We start from the raw sequence: 17,941 nt of genomic DNA, 5'->3' as shown, positions 1-17,941 counted from the left end.
ACGGGCTCTGGGGGGACGATCACACCACAGCTTTTGAGATCATACCGCAGTTTTGAGACAAACAGCAAACCTGTCCGAAGCTCTCAGTGGCAGTGGCCTTTGTTCCGCGGTCCCCAAACTCCAATACAGAGGCGTACCGATAGTCTCGCATGTCCCTTGTTTGCCTTTCGGTCAAGTGGTTACCCTTTCGCCGTGGAGGGGGATGGCTTTTGTCATTCCCGAGAATGCGCCTCGTTGTTCTGCTCGGCTGTCTATTCTGCGTTCAAGGCGATGAGACCAGACGTCCACTTTGACGTCTGAGTTTCTACGCCTTTGCGACACGCTTCATTCCTAATCTCGCTTTCTGACAGACCCTCAACTTCTTACTTCTAGCCAGCTTTTTGGGGATTTCCGGCCTCCGCTCGAGGCAATACTGACCCTTCGCGTTCCCTCTACGTTTTCGCCGGCGCACTTTTCTTTTGGGGCGGCACGGAACGCTCACCGACTCGGCAATAATAGTCGGAAGTACATTGCTCAAAACTCTAGTCAGCTCAATTGGCTTATCCTCGGCGCTATTTTTGTCTGCACTTTCGAAAGAACGCGACAATCAACACTTGCTAAACCAGCTGGCTCGCCATCAGATGTCTCTCCTTGATGAGAGTCGTCACCTCGCGCTATGTTAAGCGCCTCTCCCTCTCGTGATAAGCTAAGCGCCTCATCATCGGGACCTTTACAAACTACTTTATTGGTGCTTTCTGCTTCCGTAACCTCATGAACAAACTCACAGGCCATCAGAGGCGTCAGAGCTGTCGCCGATTTGTCACCAAAACAAAGGCCTCTCAAGAGCACATCCGCGTCATTCTGAGTGGGATAATGCCCGGGCAGGTTTTGGAATACCACAGTTTCTGTTGCGAGCAGTCTGAACCGTTCCTCACTCTCAATGCGGGCTAACGGCAAACACACACATTTATTCTCAATTACATGCTGTGCGCACCTGCGTTCCCCTGTGGTCACCTCATTTTTCACGGTGTCGGGATGTACATCATTCAGTGGTGTGGCTGAGTCCTGTGGTACATCACACAACGTGCTCTATAACGGACTCTTGAACATAGGGTTTCAATTGTTCCAGTTCATTGTCGGTGCTGTCCACAAAACAGAGAACATTCCTAAGCTTGCGGCAGCCGATTGCGATGTGACTCTTTGCAACGGTGGCATACAACCGGCTTTCTAGCCTTAAATGCCTTTTGTTTCTTTCGATCTTCTGAGTGGCTCACTGTAGCCGTCGACTTTGCAGGACTATCTTTTATTTTCTTCTGCGAGGATGCTATTCCATTGATTGGGTTACTTGAAGCCTGATAAATTCCTAAAGCTAATTGTCTTTGCTCATTTATCCTGTCTTCTTCAGCCCACCTTTTGTTCTTTTCAACCTCTTCCCAGCTTTCCTCAATTTCGTCACTCTCCGCCCCGCATTCCTGAACAGCCTTAATCAGCTGCGACTCTCTCTCTTCTCTCCCAACCTTGATTCCCAGCTCTTCACAAAGTAGCAAGAGGTCTGGTTTCTCAAGCTTCATTACCAAATCCATGGTATTCATGAGTGAGGACTTTCTTACCCGCCGTGACGTTAGGTAGCGAACAAGCGAAGCCCACACGCACAGTAAGAACACTGTCAGTTTAGAACATGAAAGATAAAATTGTGAATAGTTGTGACGTATGGTAGCGGTGCAACGAAACCTATACGCACTGAAGATTACACACAAATTTAGAAAACTTCAAAAGCTAAAACATGGCAAAACTCAAAGAAAGTCAAGCACTTACCATATCGTTGAGGCCCGAGTCAAGCATGGGTCATCCCGTTGCTGCTAACCAGTTGACGTGTTAGCATCCCACCGCTGCCTCCAGTTGATGTAACCGGGGTTCTGCCCAGATGACCGGAGCCAGCCAGAGTCTCGGGGAGATGTCGAAGAGAGGAGCTGGGACCTGCTAACAGTAACTTTTATTTACATTATATACAGGTAGCGTGTTATTACATGATGAGAGCAGCATCGTGCAAGCTCTCGACGGAAGCATGATGGGAGCTTCTGCGAGCTTGTGAGAGCTTGTCAGAAGCATCTCGCCGCTCGCGTTTTATGTCCTGGCCTTCTCAGGATTCTCTGCAGGAAAAAACGATGGAGCCCTGGACAGCCCAGTGAAATTTGTCATCTTCACCTCTGCCCCCAAAAGGGGAAGATGAAACTCCGCCTCCTTCTCAACCCACGAAAGCTGGAAGAGGCACGCCCAGTTCAGTCTATGGCGAGGGAGAACACACTGCACACCGCGCAAGACACAGCACAGCATGAAGACGTTGAGTCTTACGTGGAAGTCAATTTCGCAGTCTGTTGCAGTGATGGCTATGCGGCGCCAGGCAGACCACAAATTGTGGAAACAGCGGCATCAAGGCGCCACGGAGAACGTGGGAAATGCATCCGCAGACGGTTGTCAGACGCTGGGCCCTTTGCCCGGGGCACCTTGACGAAAAAGCAAGCTGCCTCGAAGGCCAACAACTCTTCCCAATCCGTCAGTCGGTCAGGCGTGTTCAAAGGGTTTTGTGAGGGGTACTGACAACCTGGGATAACTAGAAGAACGATTTTTCTGTTGGTGCCGCTCTTGGTGCATCTCTGGGAGCGCTGACTCGGAAGAAATCAGAGTAGGCTCAGCCACAATGTCTCATGCGTCAAAGCGGCATCAAGCCAGGCAGGCCGATCATAACAGTGTGTGTGGTCAGGATGGCGGACGCTTGCAACAAAACGTCGAAAGTGGGACCGCTTGGCTTAGGTGCCGCTTTGCGAAGCGCTTGCCCATAGCTGTTGACCACCTGGCAGCCAAAGTGCCGCTTCGGGGGTCCCGGTATTCAGCTGTGGAGATGGAGAATATTTCGTGGGCGGTGGTGACGGCTACATGCGCACGAAACTGTTTTCGCGAGGTCGACTTCGTCGACGTCGGGCCCAAAGCCGATTGAAGCTTCCGAACAGGACCACTGCGGCGGCGATTTGTGGCAGCGCGTCGGCGACTTCGACATGGGAGAGCAGTTAGGACATCTGTTGCGATGGTTTCATTACGGCCTATGATGATACCGACACTGCGGATTTGTGCACGGATTAGGGCATAATAAAGTATGTGGCAAGAGCGATTTAAAGGAATCGGATTGCGAGAACGACGAAGCTTTGGAGCCAGTGCCTCATGCAGCTTATGCCACGGGCCTCGGTGAAGAGCACGCTGCCGTTTGAAATAAACTCGGGACCGCCCTTATCGCTTTTGCTCTTCGAAACACGTGCATCACGGACTTTTTTGGGAAAAAAAAATTGTGTTTTAACTGGCAGCTTTTCATTTACTACGAACTTTGGGATAAAGCGAACGGATGCTGCGTCACGCTCAGGTTCGTTATAAGCGGGCTCGACTGTATATCCACACTATACCTGTGAGGATGAAATGTATTGCACTTCATGGTGCATTCAGACGACGGACCGAATCCGGATTTGTCATGGACGCAGGCAGCTAATCTGCGGATGATTCGCCTGCAGGCGCATCCACACGACGGACGGCTTCCTAGGAGAAAACAGCCGGATTACCCTCGACAGCAGGTTCGCCGCTCACCTGCACCCGCTGAAAGCAGACCGGTTTGAGAGTATTTAACATAGATGCCCGCAAGAAGCGACGCTTGACTGCGATGTCTGTCGCGTTGTGACAAATGAACGAGAAGTGTTATTCTGTCAGGAGAAAAGGGAATTGCTGGCAGAATGTTCTTTCAACTACACTGTTCCCTACTTGTAGAACTTCTGAACGCGTCTCCCATCCTTTTTAGAAGCGGCACGTCACCGGTTGCAGAATTTAGAATATTTCACCATCATGACGGCTATGAATCTCGCATGTCAAACGACGGCGGCGACATTTCCCGAACCACCAAAAGTGATTTCTGCGTATTTAATCACCTGAGAACAAAGCCTCCGGAAACTAAGTAAACCATGCTCAAGTGTAGATGATGCGGACCAGTCATGCAGCTGTCCGCGATCCATGGAGGACATGCCGCGAGCAGACGAAAAGTGTACTGGTTGCCACCAACCCTGACCTATTCCGCTGAAGTACCGGCTTTCTCCTGCCAGAATCCCGATGTGAGAAACAGGTCAGGTTCATCCGTCCGCGAGCCGCGCGGACGAGTCGCGGCCGAGGGGAATTGCTGATGTGAGGTCACGTGATGCGCCGTCCGTCCCGCCACATCCGGGTTAGTGTCCGTCGTCTGAATGCACCATTAGCATCAAATTGGACATCACGTCAGAACTGCTTACGTTCGGAAATATTCGTGGACTGTCAAAAATATTTGGAGCAATGAATAGCATCTACATCAATTGAAAAACTTCAGCTAACTGGGCACCATAAAATATACAAACTTTAAGCTGTCTACACACACTTTGTGTAGGCCGTAGAGTGGAGAAAATACACTTAAACTTCTCTTTAATGAAGTTCAAGAAAGTGCCAAACTTACTTCTCTATGCCCATTTATGCCCTTCGGTAAAGTATCCTTGGAGGATATGCATGCTGTGTGTGCACTTTAAAACATGTACATTGGCTAGCAGGTGATTGGGCATACCAGCCACATTATGCGTAATTCAGCCTTGTCGACCACATGGCAACTCTGCCCAATTTTGTAGCAATACTCTGAATAAGATAGCGGATGCAAATTTGATATTTAATCTGTAGCATTAGCTTTTGATGTTCGTGTTGAAATCGTAGCTTTTCATTTTCCAGATCTGAACCTTTACGATGATGCTTTCCTAGAAAATGGTAAGCTCATGATCATAAGCATTTTATATTCTTCTTGAATTAGTTGGTGCACTGATCATTTTATTCGCATGTAAGTATTGTGTCATATTATAAGTGCTCATAATATTTAATATCAGTTTAGTACTGACTCATGCCCATAACTTTGTCACCATTGTCTTTAGTTACTGTTTCATCAGTGTAATGAAACACTTTTTTTGAGTAACCATGGAAATAATTTCTTGAAAAAGCGTATTGCCTCACAAATTCAACGCAGCAAAAGTTTTGAGAATCCGTCCAGTACGAGTGGAGTTTGTACAAATTTGTCACACGCTGACATCGCATTCTCTCTTCTCTCGTCCCGACGAAAGTGCTGGTAGCTAAGCAGGGAGGGATGGGAGGGGCAAACAAAAAACGTCACGCACGCCTCATGACCTTGAGCGTTTTTTTTTTTCGTTTTTTACTTCGAATGTGCGGTTCTTTCAGTGCAATTGCACGCGCACGCGTGGACAAGTCACAGCCTTTTGTGATGATCTCTGTAACAACCAAGCTTGCCATGTTCAAATCAGCCAATGGTTGATAGATGGGTAATCTATGTGTGATTTTTGAGCATATTCCGTTATTTGTCGAGGGAAGAGGAAGCAATTTTTAGCTGACTTCGATAATTTATTGTGAATTCCAGGCCGCGTGCTGCGCTATAACATTTAGCTCGCATGTTCTTGGGAGCCTCTACTATCGATCAGCAGCGTTTTCTGACCATGCTCAGAAAGTTTTACAGGGCCCCATTAAATCAGAGCCAGTGCTGCTTGTAGTTGTCAGATTCACAGGGACATGACTGGTTGCCTGTGGAAATCGCTCATGCGAAAAGTTAGCATCCGAGTACTACCAACTGATGAGAAAATGAAGATAAACAACCTTTCATTAGCCTATTGTGCACATATTTTAACTAAAAATTGTTTTAGAAGTTAAGGGCATGTTATTCACTTTAAATGTTGTGTTATATGGGCTTTTTATTTTACCTTTAGTGCCTCCAAATACGTCATTCTTGTGCCTGAGCCCACCACTTAGCGAGCGAGACTACTTTTTTCACCTTGATGAAAACGAAGGCATCTGCGACTTGTTTGACGTCTTGTGACACATCGGCCGTCCTCTGCATACTATCTATTTTTTTCATGTTTGGGATCATTTGAGAAAATGTTGCTTTTTTGCTTGTTGAACTTCTTTCAACGAGTGTGGGTGTTTGTGTCAACTCTCAAGTTGCCTGTACATTATGAGAGAGGGCGTAATACTACCACTGGACTGCTGCTGCCACTTTGATAGTCTTGCAGGGCGTTGCTTTCATACACAAAGCTGGCAGATGGTCGAGATGACAGCAGTGATGGTTGAGTGATAGTGGTATGCTAAAGCTTTCCATTGCATTGTGAATAATGCTTCGTGAATAGTTCATGAGGTGGCTGTCATAGTACTCGGTTTGCTTAAAGGCCAACTCCGGCGATTTTTTGACCATGTCAAGGTAATGGTGTTTCTATGTTCCTCGGACACTCATGTCAGGAGCCCAATAGCTGAAATGCTCTGTAAGTTCAAAAATAATTTTTAATAAGCAAAAAAGTACAAAACCAAAACTGAAACACGACTGGGTGCCCTGTCTGCGTATGACTTACTATTTTGTAAGAACCGGTGGCCATATACTGGTCTCGCCGGCACGTAGTATGAAAACTGTGGAAGCCAGACCAGCGAAGCACCGTCCCAACACCACAGAGGAAGGAAGAAAACCTTTCTGGGCTATATACGTGCCAAATACCGCCGTTGTCGCCTTGTGGCCAGCACAATAAACGCTGTAGTGGCCAAAGTAGTGATGCCATTGGCTGCATCACTTTCGTTGACATGTCAAACACGACGTCACACAGACAGTGTTGCCAATAATTCTGGCAAGCGAGGTGAGCTTTTCAAGGCAATCTTTAAAATTCATTTTTAAACAATCAGCGCATCTTTCAAGTCTGTAATTTGGCATAAATGACGGAAATGTGCGAAGGAATGTACCCAGCGAACTTCATTGACATTCATAGACCTCGAGAAATCGCCGGTGTTGGCCTTTAAACCTACATTGTTGAGTGATACTTCCCTCTTTCACTGAAGTTTCTACAGTGTACTGCTTTCAGCTCTTTTTTTTGCTACAATTGAACCTCTTTTTTTGTAAGTCCAAGGGGCAATTCTTGTCTTTTATATGCGGTGTCTCTTATAAGCAGAGTGCTACAGTTGCGGTTTTTTTTATCAGCCCCTATTTTGATCAGCCCCTATTTTGATGTCTCTTATGCCCAGTCGTCTCTTATGTAAGTGTCTCTAATAAAGGGGCTCGACTATAGTACATAACATGGCGTTGTTGTTTGACATCAAACCACTTCTTTTGCTGCTATATATAGACCCTTTTGTGTGTTATAGAATCATAAACATGCAGATTTCATGGATCACATGAAGTATTTATATCATCAAAACTAACAAGATTGTGTGAATTCATTTCATATAGAGCTTAATTGGCATGGCTTTATTCTCTGTAATTAATTTGAGTAGTCAAGTAGATGGATTAATATCAATGGGGGGGGGGGGGGAGGTGAGAGCTTTCACAGTGCAAGCATGAAAAGCTTTTATTCAACTTTTTATTCTGTCTTTTCCTCCCAGTCTAGTAATATCTACTTTACCTTTTGGTGTAGCTAGATGTTTTATGGCCACTCGGTGCACAATCTGTTGCTTCACGTGTCGCTGGTTGTGTTCCACACAGCACAGTTGGGTTTGCATGCTTCATCTCTGGCTTGATAGACAATAAGGCACTCAAAGTGCAATAGAAAAAGAAATAGCATTTTCACCTTAAAGAAGACATGGTAAAAATAAAATAACCTTGGCTCACAAGCTTCGAACACAGCATCTAGGAACTACAGTGGGAAATGGTAACTCATTGCTAATGCTTTAATTACTAGATACATTTGCTGTTATGTGAGCTGCTGTTAACCTTCTCAATGGCTGCATTAGGCACTCTGCTGCATTGCACCTCAAGCTAGCGACTGAAATTTATGATATTGGTGCAGATTTGGCTAATTTGTTGACTTAGTAGGCACAGTGATGGAAGGGCTCTTCCGATCGCTCCAAACTGCTCCAAAAGAGAAATGCTGCTGAATGCTGATCCAAAGTGCAATATTTGCTAGTAATTGCTCCAAACCTGCTCCGAAAGGACTTTGGCAAACTAAAAAGAATGAAGTTGAACCATGGGACCATCCCGTCAGCCTAAGCGAAACCAAAAGCAAGGTGTAAGCACTAGATTTGATTTGATGTGTGAGGTTTAACATCCCAAAACCACCATATGATTATGAAAGACGCCATAGTGGAGGGCTCCGGAAATTTCGACCACCTGGGGTTCTTTAACGTGAAGGTGTAAGCACTATCATCCTAGTATGCTACTGAGTGGCGTAAATCCAGAAAAATTTTTAGGGGTGACACATATCAGGCCACGGTGTCTAATATATATCTTTAATATGGGTTGTATTTTTATTTATATAGGAATTAAATCGTGCTTTTAAATAAAATTTAGAAAAAACGAGTTTGACGTCCAAGCTCGAGCATTCATTCAATTGCATTCTATTCAGTCTCTTTTTTTTCACCTTTTATATACACCACTCACAGTGGTCATTAAGAGTGTTCAACACACCCTAATTTTACACATTGTGTGCAGTCCAACAGTACTTGGTCTACAGTTCTCCAATGGGGATTTGTAGAATGCAGGAATTCTACGAAGAGCATTTTAGTGTTGTTCCATGAGAGAGTAATCGGAATGAATGCAATTGAAACTCGTTTTATCCTGTTAACACCCAATTATATCATTAAAACAAGGTAACATGTCTAAATGCAGAAACAAGAGAAGAGAACAAAGCAACACAAATACCGACTGTGTTCGGAAAAGGCTCACTGCGATGGGAAGAAAACCATTTCGGGAGATCTCATGTACTATGAGAATCGATGTTTTGACATGTAAAGCCTCAGCAAATCTATTTCTTCTTGTGAATAAGCCAGGTAGCTGTGCAGAGAGATAGAAGAGAAATAACATTTATTTATACATCGGCGTGTAGGAAGCCCTCGGCCTCGCAGGGTGCGGATGTTCCCTATCTTAAGATTACGGCTATTAGAGTCCGATAATCTCAGAGCCTAGAGCTCGAGGATGTTGTGCTCCGACTAGGCGACAGTTACTCGGGTGCCTTTGCACACGAGTAACTGTGCAGTCGTAGATTTTGGCTAAGGTTATATATGTTCGTATATGGTTGTGCGGTCGAACCCCTTGGTAAAAGGCACTGATATAAGAGACAAGTGGCTATAAGAGACACCAGATATGGGTTAACAAAATGCATACGAGGTACCCTGTTTATAAGAGACATCTCATATAAAAGGCAAGGATTGCTGCCCGAGCATGCCTCTTATAGAAGGCTTTAACTGTATTTAACTACTTTTTGGTGGCTCATTGCATTGCTCCCAACATACTGATGCCACTACTGAGTTGAATGCCTTTTGTAGTTTAGGAAAGCTACATAAAGGGTCTTGAAATATACTAAGTATACAAAGGGGTATGTTGTACTCGGCAGGTTTCTCATTTACCTGATCAGATTTCTTTGATTCATTGTAAAGTATGCCTTCCTGGGACAAGCTTGTCCTCTTGATTGATCGAAACTACCCTTTTCTAAAATAAATTCATTTGAATTTTTTTTAATGGTCAAAGTGAGCTGATGCACTTCAACTCTTTAACTTATTTATGCCTCCCTTCTTGTGTATCGATGTGATATCAGTATTTAACTAACTTACTGACACATCTGAAGTTTTAAGACATTCATTGTAAAGAATTATTTATATTATCCGAAAATTCATGCTTTCATGACTGAATGTTTGAGATTCTACTTCAAGATTCTACTTTTAGTAATTATTTTGCTCTTAAAAAGACATGACCCAAGTGCAAATGAAATTGGAAAGCCATAATTTTTTTTTTTGATCTCTACACATTAGTGAACTCAGTTGGGTGGTGTGTCACACGTGGGACTTGTGTAAAGCGTGCTTTTGTGCTACGGGAAATTGTACTGAAATTGCACTTTTTGATTTTAAGCCATTTTAATTGGAGATAGGTCTGCAAAATTTGTAGGGCTAGCATTGCGGGAACAAACATACTGAACTGAAATCATACTGGTGTTCAGCTGTTAATAGAAATGCCATCCATCTCGAAAGCTTTCAGGCTGATGCACGCATGACCAGAGTTGGTGTTGGGTCATAATAGGTGGCATGATTGCTCAAAGCATGCCTTGTGCTGTGTATGAAAAAAAAAAAAACTGTGACTTGTTGAGTCATAAAATAGTAGTATGTAGGGCATGAATGTGCAGGAAGTCCCGCCTTGGTGGTCTCATGGCTAAGGTACTCGGCTGCTGATCTGCAGGTTGCGGGATTGAATCCCGGCTGCGGCGGCTGCATTTCTGATGGAGGCGGAAATGTTGTAGGTCTGTTTGCTCAAATTTACGTGCATTTCAAAGAACTCCAGGTGGTCGAAATTTCCGGAGCCCTCCACTACGGCGTCTCTCATAATCATATTGCCACTTCTAAAGGCTCGTTGCACTTCTAAAATCTCGTGACTATATGGTGGTTTTGGGATGTTAAACCCCACATATCAATCGTCAATCAATGTGCAGAAAAGGCAGTCACCTGCACATTTCCATTTATAGCACAAACCAAAGATGTCATTTTCAAAGAAATTGTACTGAAATCCAGGTGATCTAATGACATCCTATGAGATAAAAACTACAATATAAATCACCCACCCCATGGTAGCTTCTGAATCCAACTACATTGTGCTTGTGCATACCTGTGAACTCTACCATGTTTTTCTTTTGTTTTCAATTGTGGACTACTATAATTTAGGAATAATTCCATGATTTCATTTTCTGTAAGATGCTGTATTCCAGTAAAGTAATTTTTAAAGGGGATTTTCAGTTATTCCTTGAAGCAGTTAAAATGGTTGACCATACTTTTGCCTAAAATGTAGGTCAGTGTGTACTGGTAAATTATTTTAATAATCTCTGTCATAGGCGATTTTGCTATCATAGGTTAGTTATTTTGTCCTATGGAGGTAAATAACATAAAATATACAACAAAGAAAACAAATCCCCAATGGACAATTCTGTTTGTTTGTGGCACCTTAGTATGTTGGAAAAAAATTTAAAAAACGCCAGGCCTGGATAGGAAGCACAGCACATTCCTAGGGAAAGCTGGAACAGTGGCCTTTCTAGAAGCTATTGTAAACTCTCTGACTAATGGAAGCACGCACTGCGTCATGTACAAATGATGCTACTATGCGTTTCTGTTGCATCAAGACAAAGAATTATTATCCAGTTCAAAAGTGGAATTGAACCGAAGTGTATTTTCTCAGAAGCTTAATAATAACTGTCGGAGTTTAACATTCCAAAACCACGATATGATTATGAGAGACATTATAGTGCAGTTCTGTGAAACATTTGACCATCCGGTGTTCTTTAATGTGCGCCTAAATCTAACTACAGCGGCATCAAGCATTTTCATCTCAATTGAAAGCGTGGTGATCGCAGATGGAATTTGATCTGTCTACCTTCAGGTCATCTGTAGGTAATCCTGAGCAGTGTGGCGGGTTTCTAAGCAGCTTGCACAGCATGATGATTCATCATCAGCCTGACTACGTCCACTGCAGGACAAAGGCCTCTCCCATGTTCCGCCAGTTAACCCGGTCCTGTGCTTGCTGCTGCCAATTTATACCCGCAAACTTCTTAATCTCATCTGCCCACCTAACCTTCCGTCTCCCCCTAACCCGCTTGCCTTCTCTTGGAATCCAGTTAGTTACCCTTAACGACCAGCGGTTATCCTGTCCACGCGCTACATGCCCGGCCCCTGTCCATTTATTCCTCTTGATTTCAGCTATGATATCCTTAACCCCCGTTTATTCCCTGATCCACTCTGCTCTCTTCTTGTCTCTTAAGGCGACACCTACCATTTTTCTTTCCATTGCTCGCTGTGTCGTCCTCAATTTAAGCTGAACCCTCTTTGTAAGTCTCCAGGTTGCTCCGTAGCTAATTACCGGCAAGATACAGCTGTTATATACCTTCCTCTTGAGGGATAGTGGCAATGTACCTGTCATAATTTGACAGTGCTTGCCAAATGGGCTCCACCCCATTCTTATTCTTCTAGTTACTTCAATCTCGTGGTTCGGCTCCGCGGTTATTACCTGCCCTAAGGAGACATAGTCTTTTACATTTTGAAGTGCACTATTACCTATCTCGGATCGCTGCTCTTTTCTGAGGTTGTTGTACATTTCGTTTTCTGCAGATTCATTTTAAGACCCACCTTTCTGCTCTCCTTGTCTAACTCCTAATCATGAGTTGCAATTCGTCCCCTGAGTTACTCAGCGATGCAATGTCATCGGCGAAGCGCAGGTTACTAAGGTACTCTCTATTAACTCTTATCCCTAACTGTTCCCATTCTAGGCTTCTGAAAACCTCCTGTAAGCACGCGGTAAATAGCATTGGGGAGATTGTGTCCCCCTGCCTTACACCCTTCTTGATTGGTATTCTGTTGCTTTCTTTATGAAGCACTATGGTAGCAGTTGATTCCCTGTAGATTTCTTCCAGGTTGTTTATATATACTTCATCGACGCCCTGATTCTGCAGTGTCTGCATGACGGCTGATATTTCTACTGAATCAAACGCCTTCTCGTAATCTATGAAGGCTATGTCTGAAGGCTATGTCTATGAAGGCTATATTCTGAGCATTTCTCTATTACCTGATTGATAGTATGAATGTGGTCGATTGTTGAGTAGCCTGTACGAAATCCTGCTTGTTCCTTTGGTTGATTGAATTCAAATGTTTTCTTTACTCTGTTAGCAATTACCTTTGTAAATAGCTTGGATACTACAGAGAGCAAGCTAATCGGTCTGTAATTCTTCAAGTCCTTGTCATCTCCTTTCTTGTGTATTAAGATGATGTTAGCGTTCTTCCAAGATTTTGGTACCCTTCCCGTCAGGAGGCACCTCGTAAACAGGGTGGCTAGTTTTTCTAGCACAATTTGTCCTCCATCTTTCAGCAGATCTGATGTTACCTGATCCTCACCAGCAGCTTTGCCTTTTTGCATGCTCTCCAAAGCTTTTCTGACTTCTTCTATCATTACTGGTGGGGTGTCATCTGGGTTACTGCTAGTTCTTATAGTATTAAAATCGTGGTTGTCCCGGCTACTGTACAGATCTCTGTAAAACTCCTCTGCTATTTTAACTATCCTATCCATATTGGTAGTTATTTGGCCTTCTTTGTCCCTTAGTGCATACATCCGATTTTTGCGTATCCCAAGTTTCCTCTTCACTGCTTTGACGCTTCCTCCGTTTTTCAGAGCGTGTTCAATTCTCTCCATGTTATAGCTTCTTACATCGGATACCTTATGCCTATTAATCAGCTTCGAAAGCTCTGCCAGTTCTATTCTGTCTGTTGTACTTGAGACTTTCATGATTTGACGCTTCTTAATGAGATTCTTCGTTTCCTGGGAAAGCTTGCCAGTGTCCTGTCTAACTACCCTGCCTCCAACTTCCACTGCACACTCCGTAATGATACTCGTCAGATTATCATTCATTGTATCTATGCTAAGGTTGGTTTCCTCACTAAGAGCCGAGTACCTGTTCTGAAGCGAGACTCTGAATTCCTGTACTTTCCCTCTCAGTGCTAGCTCATTGATTGGCTTCTTGCGTATCAGTTTCTGTCGTTCCTTTCTCAAATCTAGGCGAATTCGAGACCGTACCATTCTATGGTCACTGCATCATACCTTGCCAACCACTTTCATATCCTGCACGATGCCTGGGTGCGCACTCATTGTAAAGTCAATTTCGTTCTTATTTTCGCCATTAGGGCTCCTCCATGTCCACTTGCGGTTTCCTCGTTTTCGGTAGAAGGTATTCAAAATCCGTAAATTATTGCGTTCTGCGAATTCTACTAGTAGGTCTCCTCTGGCATTTCTAGTACCAATGCCATAATCTCCTACTGCCTGGTCTCCCGCCTGCTTCTTCCCTTCCTTTGCATTAAAGTCTCCCATCAGTATTGTATACTGTGTTTTTACCCTACTCATTGCCGATTCCACGTCTTCCTAGAAGCTTTCAACTGAAGCGTCATCATGGCTGGATGTAGGCGCGTAAGCCTGTACCACCTTCATCTTGTATCTCGTATTCAGTTTAATTACGATGCCTACCACCCTTTCATTAATACTATAGTATTCCTCTATGTTGCCAGCTATGTTTCTGTGAATTAGGAGCCCCACTCCCAGTTCTCTTCTGTCAGCCAAGCCCCGATAGCAAAGGACATGCCCATTCTGTAGCACCGTATAGGCCTCATCTGTCCTCCTAACCTCACTGAGCCCTATTATATCCCATTTAACACCCTCTAGCTCCTCAAACAGTACAGCTAAACTTCCCTCACTAGATAAGGTTCTAGCGTTAAACGTTGCCAAGTTCAGGTTCCAATGGCGGCCTGTCCGGATCCAGAGATTCTTAGCACCCTCTGCTGCGTTGCAGATCTGACCGCTGCCGTGGTCAGTTGCTTCGCAGCTGCTGGGGACTGAGGGCCGTGAGTTATTTGAAGTATGCATGTGGGAGATAGTGGCCAGATGCTGCACCAGGATGGCCAATCCTTCTCTGGTGAAGGAGTGCGTTCCCGGCGGTGGTTACCGGTGAGGCCGCACCCCAGGTCTCGTAATGCAATGCAGTTCCATCACCACGCGGATTTTCTTTTTTTGTTATTCGGTTGGGAACTGCGCGGCACCGGGATTTGAACCACGGACCTTTTGCATGCGAGGCGGATGCTCTAACCACTACGCCATCGCTGCGTTTTCCCAGCATGATGATTACGACTGGTGCGAAGGTAACAGTAGTCTGGACTGCACATGATAAACTTGCAAAACATACTTGTGTAAATGAACATAGCCTTAATCTTTCTTTTTCTTATTATAAATATTAAATATTAAGCAATGCATTCATATTTGAGGAAAATGTTTTTGTTGCTTTATGACCACTGTGAAAGAAACAATTAGGCTATTTTTTTTTTAGATAGGTCACTCAGCCTTTGTATCCGTAATCAAAAAGAAGAAAAGCAATCCTGAAGGACTGGGGGTAGGGGTCGCATTTGGCAAAAAGTTTCGTACCTTGGCGAGCTCAAGGAGCAAATTAGGTTAAAGTTACACTTTCAAATTTTGCCCCAAAAATTCAGCACCTCTAGATTAGTGCGACACTGCAGATCGCAAAGCTTCTTTTTGCATTTTAGCCACATTGGTTCAGTAAAATTTTCTGAATTGTGTTATGCTGAATCCCTGGCTGTTAGTACACAATAGCCCTATCAATTGCATTCGAATCTGTGAGTTGTAGTAAATTAGTGCATGAATGGCAAGGGGAAATTGTGTTTTCTTTCCATGTGTTTTTGTGCTACAAGATTGGTGCAGTTCATATTGTGAAAGGGTAATTTGCTAATACATGAAAAACTTTTTCTGCGTGGTGTCCCTTTTAGGCAATATGAATCTCTGTTGTTCCCAAGTCTCTTTGCTGCTAGTGTGTAGAGAGTAAGTTACATGTGCCACTGAGAAGTGTGTGCTCGCGCCAGTTTTTAGAAATGCATGACATCTTACGCCGCATGTGTGAGGTTTTTTTTTTTTTAATTGTAAATTAAGCCCACAGGTTAGCAGGTATGCATATGAGCTATTAAGAGCAACTGCCCCGCAGTGGTGGTCTACTAGCTAAGGTACTTGGCTGCTGACCTGCATGTTGTGGGATCGAATGCCAGCTGCGGCGGCTGCATTTTCTATGGAGGCAAAAGTTTTGTAGGCCCATGTGCTCAGATTTGGGTGCACGTTAAAGAACCCCAGCTGGTCGAAATTTTCGCAACCCTCCTCTACTGCGTCTCTCACAATGATATGGTAGTTTTGGGACGTTAAACCCCACACATAAACCAAATTAATAGGAGCAACTTCTGCTTGTAGTAAGGGAATGTTGCTGGACCCGTTTTGTACCCCTGTGTTTGGAAACATCTGTTCCAGAACATAACCTGTCTCCTGTTTTCTCATCTCTTCAGCATCCAATTTCTCCTAAACTTCGCATTGCTTCATGTAGAGTACTATAACCTATTCACTGTAGAGTGTGTCTGCCTTTTTGAGCTTCCAGTATTCAGCAAGATTTAGTCACATGTGGTATAGGCTTTATTGATTACTTATGCTTCTTTGTTTCAATCAGGCTTAAAGCCATGAGCAGAATAAAAGTTTGTGGACTTGCATAATGCAAACTTGCATTTCTGGAGGCTCAGAATGTTATTTTTCACATCTGCATACCTTTATATCGTTCCTGCCATTTTCTTTGAAACCAGTCATGTTTCATGTATTTATACCTTGAAGGCAATTTTCACTTCACGGAGGAGTGCTAAACAACAGGACATGAGAAACAACACAGGGGCTTATTGTGTTGTCTCTCTGCACAATTTCTAGCGCTCTTTGTAAAGTGAACAGGTACCTGAGAGATTTGAGCTCTTCTGCAGTTTTCACTCCTGGCAAGTTAATGGGAGCTCATCAGGAGACTTGGTAAAAGAAACTTCCTTTGTCAAATTTAATTATAAGTGCACTCTGTTAAGCACATGTAACATGCTTTTTTGTGGAGATTTTGAAGCGAGCATTCCACCACAGTCGACATTCGAAGACTTGTCACTAAACAAATTGAATCGAAAGGGATGTGGGCACGTTGAATACTTCATACTTTTATTTGCACAACGGTGTGGGCATACATTGGAAAAATCTAGTTTTGCATACATTAATCACAGTTTAAACTAATCCTAGTAGTTGAATAATTCACCAGTTTTTCTTATCTTTACTTATTTTCCCACAACTTCCGGTATACAAAGGTTATAGTTGTCTATAGAAACTGGCTACTCAGTAGTTTCAGATGTTGCTAGTCATGTCTAAGCAGTGCACCATAGGCAATTGTACTATGCCACTACTTGCATATAATAAAACCTTGAATTTTAATTGTTTGCATATTATACTGTTGGCTTACAGAATTTGCATTTTTCTACTCTGCTCTGCTCCTTCAAACTTGCATGAGCCTAGTTTAAAGAAATTTTTTCTTTTGTTATTTGGTTCACTTGAAAACATGCGTGGAATTTTTTAACATTCTTTTTATTCTAAATGCTCTAAAGCTTTCATGCCTGAGTTAAGTAATTATTCTATATGTGTGTGCTTTTGATGGTCATGTTGGCATCCTTTGCTTTCAAATCAGGAAATATTGAGTGAAACGTTGCATTATTTTTGCAAATACACATCTCAAAGCTTCAAATATTTTTGTGCAGTGAACTGAGTGTGTGTGCCTTAATTTATGCACTGCAGCTACTCTTCTGGCTTTCACTTTGTATGTTTCACATGTGTCTTGAGTCCTGTGTGTGAAGTAGTGTTTATTGCTAAAAGTCCCATCATTTCTCTTTTGAAACATTTTGCATGATTTGTATAGAATGAAAAGGTGGAGCTTAAAGCACACACTGTGTAGGCTAGCTCATGTATGAAAGTGGTGTGTCTGTTTTTTAAAGTGTGGGTGGTTTGCCATGTTCGTTTCGTCCAGAATTATGGGTCACCTAATAAAATGTACAGACAAATTATATTTATCTTTTGTATTTATTTGTGGTTTCCAATAATGTATACATTTATGTCATCTATCATTTACAACACCTTTCAACATTTTGTACATGATATCATTGGTTAAAAAAAATGTTAAACAGCATCTGCACTTATAACTTTCACTCAACATGTCAGTGTTCAAGGTCTCCATTAATCTCATCTAGCTCACTACTAAGTTTGTTTTTCAGTGTTGTACTGCTTTTGTAGTATTTAAGATTAAAGGTGTATACATTATTGCTAATTTTGTTGTAACTGTTTGTGAGTGCTTGTATTATTGGATTTAGACATTGTTTGCAGGTGCAAGTATTCTCACGCTTCTGTGAATGTTGTGATTTGTGAATAATTGTACAATACAAATGATGTTTTTTCACAATGTTGTTTGCTCTTGCTTGTTGGGCATTAGACATTCTGGGTTAAAATGGTTGTGACGGGTGTAAAAAAATGGTATCG

General features: G+C 43.1%; 1 protein-coding gene across 2 annotated transcripts in view; it reads left to right on the top strand.

Moving 5' to 3' along the window:
- The window catches only part of LOC119176271 (uncharacterized), an 89,460-nt gene extending 71,596 nt beyond the window's left edge, over positions 1-17,864 (top strand). For both annotated transcript variants that reach the window (XM_037427472.2, XM_037427474.2), the window contains 2 exons: positions 4,759-4,794; positions 5,796-17,864. In XM_037427472.2, coding sequence (XP_037283369.2) covers positions 4,759-4,794; positions 5,796-5,905 — 146 coding nt within the window. In that variant the 3' untranslated portion in view covers positions 5,906-17,864. The remainder of the gene's footprint in view (positions 1-4,758; positions 4,795-5,795) is intronic.
- Positions 17,865-17,941: the final 77 nt, after the last annotated feature.

This window comes from Rhipicephalus microplus, chromosome X (assembly GCF_043290135.1).
Source record: "Rhipicephalus microplus isolate Deutch F79 chromosome X, USDA_Rmic, whole genome shotgun sequence".
Lineage (NCBI taxonomy): Eukaryota > Metazoa > Arthropoda > Arachnida > Ixodida > Ixodidae > Rhipicephalus > Rhipicephalus microplus.
The sequence above is the reverse complement of the archived record's forward strand: the minus strand, read 5'-3'. Positions and strand labels throughout refer to the sequence as shown.